A 4401-nucleotide genomic window follows, 5' to 3' on the forward strand; every position below is an offset into this window, starting at 1 on the left:
TGATGAGCGTATATACAATGCACGGGAGAAAAAACCTCCTAGTGAGGAAAAAATGCCCCGGGCGTCCTTAGTGTGTTCACATACATCATTACCACATCTATATGGTAGCATGGGCCTCTTCCGGGAGGTAGTATTAAGTGTGTGAAGGTAGCTCTCAAAAGATGATTGATCGACTCAAGAGTACGTGTAAAACGCAGAATACTCGTGTCATCAGCTTGATTAAGTGTAAAAGCAATCGGGACGCTACAAGCAGTAAGTAGACAATGAATGTTATATTAAAAAAAAAATGGGTTATTAATTTATCTTTTTTAAAAAATTTGTGTAGAGTCAAGGCAATCCAACATATACAGATGAGGATATATGAGGACGAGGATGAGGACGGGGAGGATTAGGATATTATCGAATATCCTCAGTGATCGCTGCTATTCTCTCCCCACACACATAGGTGCACAACACAGCACTCTTGCTCTACTTGGATCATTAAACTAAAGAACGCATCTCACCACAACACTTTTGCTCTATTTGGACCATTATTCTAAAGAACGCGGCTGTGTGTGTGTGCGTGCGTGCACGTGCGTGTGTGTACATGAGAGAGAGAGAGAGAGAGAGAGAGAGAGGGGGGGGGGGGGGGGGGGGGGGGGGGGGGGGGCGGGGGGGAAGCAGAAGAAGAAGAGAGAGAGGCAGAGCCTAAATTTGACAACTGTTTTTCCTCTCACGGGCTATTTTTCCTGTCAAAATATGTACTTCAAAAAAACCTCCTCTCATTTGACATGCTAAAATCTCAAAATCGTCTATCATTTTTCATGTTTATATCCTTAAATTTACATTATATATGGCAAATTATGTTAAGTTGATCGCATTACACAAAGCATATGAAAAGGGGCTTGGATCGAAAATTGCCTCTCAAAATAAATTTCTACTATGGCTGTCACCTTGGAGAGAGGCCTAGCAAGATTATTGAAAATATAACTTTCTAAAAAGTGTTGAAAACTAGTAATATTAACTTGACCTATTTATCGATCATTATTTTTGCCTTTTGAGCACGTTTGAGAAAGTATCGTGTCACGACTTGAAATATTATCCTCGGGCCTCTTCTGGGAGGTAGTATTTAGGCTAAGTGTGTGAAGGTAGCTCAAGAGACGGTTGATCGACAAGAATACGCTCTTAAGAAATAAATGATCGACTCAAGAGCGTATAACGCAAGCAGAATACGCTCTTAAGAAATAAATGACCGCAGAATACTCGCGCCATCAGCTTGATTAAGTGTAAAAGAATTTCTCTCTCCGGCTGGCATGGCACTACTACAGAAGGTACCGAGAAGTATGCGGGCTCGAGTGCACGAGGCGTTGATCATGCTGGAAGAAGACATGCCGAAGTTCCTCAACTTGGTGGCCGATGGCACGCCCCGCCTCGCCAGTCAGCGCGTGAACCTCACGTTCTCTCTCTACACTGCCGTCCACACCATGTGCACCTGGGGAGGGTCCGATTTTAGGGCCCACGCTTACCGCAGGTCTCAAGAATTTGTTCAGCAGTATATAACGACCACGGTCCTGCCTGCCATTCAGAGCGCCCGCCATGACCATGAGCTCCTTCTTAAAGAGCTGTCCAAGAGGTGGGACACTCACCAACAGCGCACTGCGACGGCGGTAAAATTGGTCTTTGGATACCTCGACACTTATCCCGCACTCTATCCTAACCTGCCCAGATCGGCGGACCAAGCTGCGCTCCTCTGCTTCGCCAACGTGCTTCTGCAGGACTAGGAGACCGTGCATAGCGTCAGGGGAGCAGTTCTGGGGCTTATCCACAAAGCTCGCCGTGGTGAGCACGTCCATTGCGTGCTGCTGAAGGATGCCATGATGAGCTCATATGCTGTAGTGCAGAAGCAATCATCTCAGGACGACACCTTCACCTTCAATAGAGATTTTGAGTCACGCTTGCTTGCGGAAGCTTCACAGTACTATCGCTGCATAGTTACAGTTGAGCTAGCGGCTCATGCAAAATGTATTGATGGCGCGGTGAGTATGGACGAGGAGAGTACTGCTGCAATATGGCTGGAGTATGCACTCAAGGCAGAGGAATGCGCCAAGAGAGAAAAACGCATTTCTGTGTGGCCATACCTGCTGCAAGAATATATAAATCATTCAGCTATCATCACCAGCATCGACGCCCTTATGGACAGGCTGATGCAGAGGATTCCGCGTGAGGTGTTTGCCCCCGTAGCCTGCGCCTTCCGGGATCGTGTAGCAAATTCCGCCTCTGCAACGCTGGATAATTCAATTGCCCTCGCCGCAGCTGGCACTCATGACGTAGAGCAGGCCCCAATCATATTCTTTCTGGACGACCTATTCGACCTGCACAAGAAGTATCGTACGCAAATTGCCGATCATGGCCGGCGCCTCGACGACATAGCACCAGTCTATCGTCGTCTCCTCCTCGAGGCTTTCCAAGAAGCCTTTGCGGACGCTTTTGACAAAGGGGTTAAGAATTTAGGTAGCCATCATGCAGTCAATCCAGCTACCACAGACGAGCAGCTCCTAGCTACCTACTGCGACAGCATCTTCAAGCGACAAAGTACTGCAGCCTATAGACGAACAACGGCCAGAAAAACTGATGTTCATAATCATGAGGGACGTGCGGCGGCAGTATTAGAACGCCTCTGCTGCATGACCTCTGAAAAGTTGGAGTTGTTCTCAGTCTCATACACAACAAAAATGGCTCGCAGGCTGCTTCGTCAGGCATTGTCTGCTCAATCAAAGATGCGTATAGGGAACGCGGCGGATGAGGAGCGCAAGTTTGTTATGGCAATAAAGCAGCGATTTGGGGCGCACTTTACTTTCAAGATGGAGGGAATGCTTGCAGATTTCACCTCATGCAAAGAGAATGAAGCTTGTTTTGCTGACTACCTGCAGCAGCAAAACGTAAATATGAGGTGCGAGGACATGAATACTGGTCATCATATCTCCGGTGGTGATGACAACATAATGGATCTACGTGTAACTGTCCTATCCGCAAGACACTGGCCCCAATACAAATGTCTAGATACCTTGCAGCTGCCTCCAGAAATGACCCACTCTGCTCAAATTTTTTACGACTTCTACCGGACTAAGACGCAACAGCGCAAGCTCAAGTACTGGGTTCACTCCTTGGGTTCATGCCACGTCGTGGGCAACTTCACAGCCAAGCGCATCGAGCTTGTGGTAACTACACTTCAGGCAGCCGTGTTGCTCCTCTTCAATACAGTAGACAAGCTCACCTTTGTACATGATAAGACTGCATTAAATCTGGCCGATAGCCACAATGAGATGCTTAACAGCTTACTTCAGTCACTATCGTCTCACAAGTTCACAATCCTCTTAAGACATCCAGCTGAACCATCAACTAGCTCCCGTACATTGGGGCATGAGGATTGCTTCCAGTTCAATGCTGATTATTATGCTGATAGTGGAGCCATGCATGACAGGCAAACCATTAGGGTTCCACCTCCAGCTCATGTAGATGCTGATAAGAAGCAGATGGCGATGAGAGATCATGTGTATCAACTGAAGGATAGGCCATATGCCGTGGATGCCTCTCTTGTACGAATCATCAAAAGGGTTAAGGTCATAGCATATCAACAGATAGTGGAAGAGTGTTTGGAGCAACTCGGCGGCAAGTTGAAGGAAGACCACCGTTTTGTCAAACAAAAGATTGAAGGATTGATGGAGCGCGGGTACATGGAGCGAGACGTACACGATCGAAACATGCTACGCTATTTGCCTTAGCTTAAAGGTTTTGAGGCGTACATTTACGTTGGGTGAAGTTTTGAGCCATGCATTTGCACCTATTTGTGAATGAAGTTTCTCCATGGAGGGAAGAAACAAGCGTCGAGCTAAGTACTTTATTTCCATTTTAATTGTCATGCTAGAAAATTCTGTAATTTTTTCTCTTGAATCTTTCTTTTATTTTTATAGAATTCTTTTTTTAAAAATCTAATTGTATCCAATAGCCGATGGTACACTAACTTTTTTCCATCAAAATTTTGGGAATTCATTTAGGGAGAGGAAAATGGATACAGCAACAACTAGGTTTGAAAAAAAAAGGCTAGGTGAGGGATTACATAGAGATTACAAGGGGCGCTATTTTATCGGGAGGCCTAGAATCTCATACGATGACTTGTTTCCAAGAAGAGGTGAAGGTCAAGGTTTTAATAAGAGGGGCTAGAATAACTCTAGTTAACTTGGGGCAATTCATAAACACGTGGGGAATGGTTTCCACCTCTTGGCCACATTTGGAGCATATTCCATTGGGGAGGGCTGTTGATAGGCTTCTTTCTCGCGTCCAAATGGCCTTATGGAGTATCAACCACACAAAAGAATGCACTTTTTTGTGTAAATGGCTACATCCCAGATTTTGGAAAACTTG

The 4401-nt window shown here is 45.9% G+C and overlaps 1 protein-coding gene across 1 annotated transcript; it reads left to right on the top strand.

The window, feature by feature from the left end:
• Positions 1 to 1853: 1853 nt before the first annotated feature.
• On the top strand, positions 1854 to 3761 carry LOC147450766 (cullin-1-like). Its single transcript, XM_086520524.1, has one exon. The coding sequence runs from the start codon at positions 1854 to 1856 to the stop codon at positions 3759 to 3761; it is 1908 nt and encodes a 635-aa protein (XP_086376650.1).
• The last annotated feature ends 640 nt before the right edge of the window (positions 3762 to 4401 follow it).

Source organism: Adiantum capillus-veneris, chromosome 9 (assembly GCF_014529385.1).
Source record: "Adiantum capillus-veneris isolate H3 chromosome 9, ASM1452938v2, whole genome shotgun sequence".
NCBI lineage: Eukaryota > Viridiplantae > Streptophyta > Polypodiopsida > Polypodiales > Pteridaceae > Adiantum > Adiantum capillus-veneris.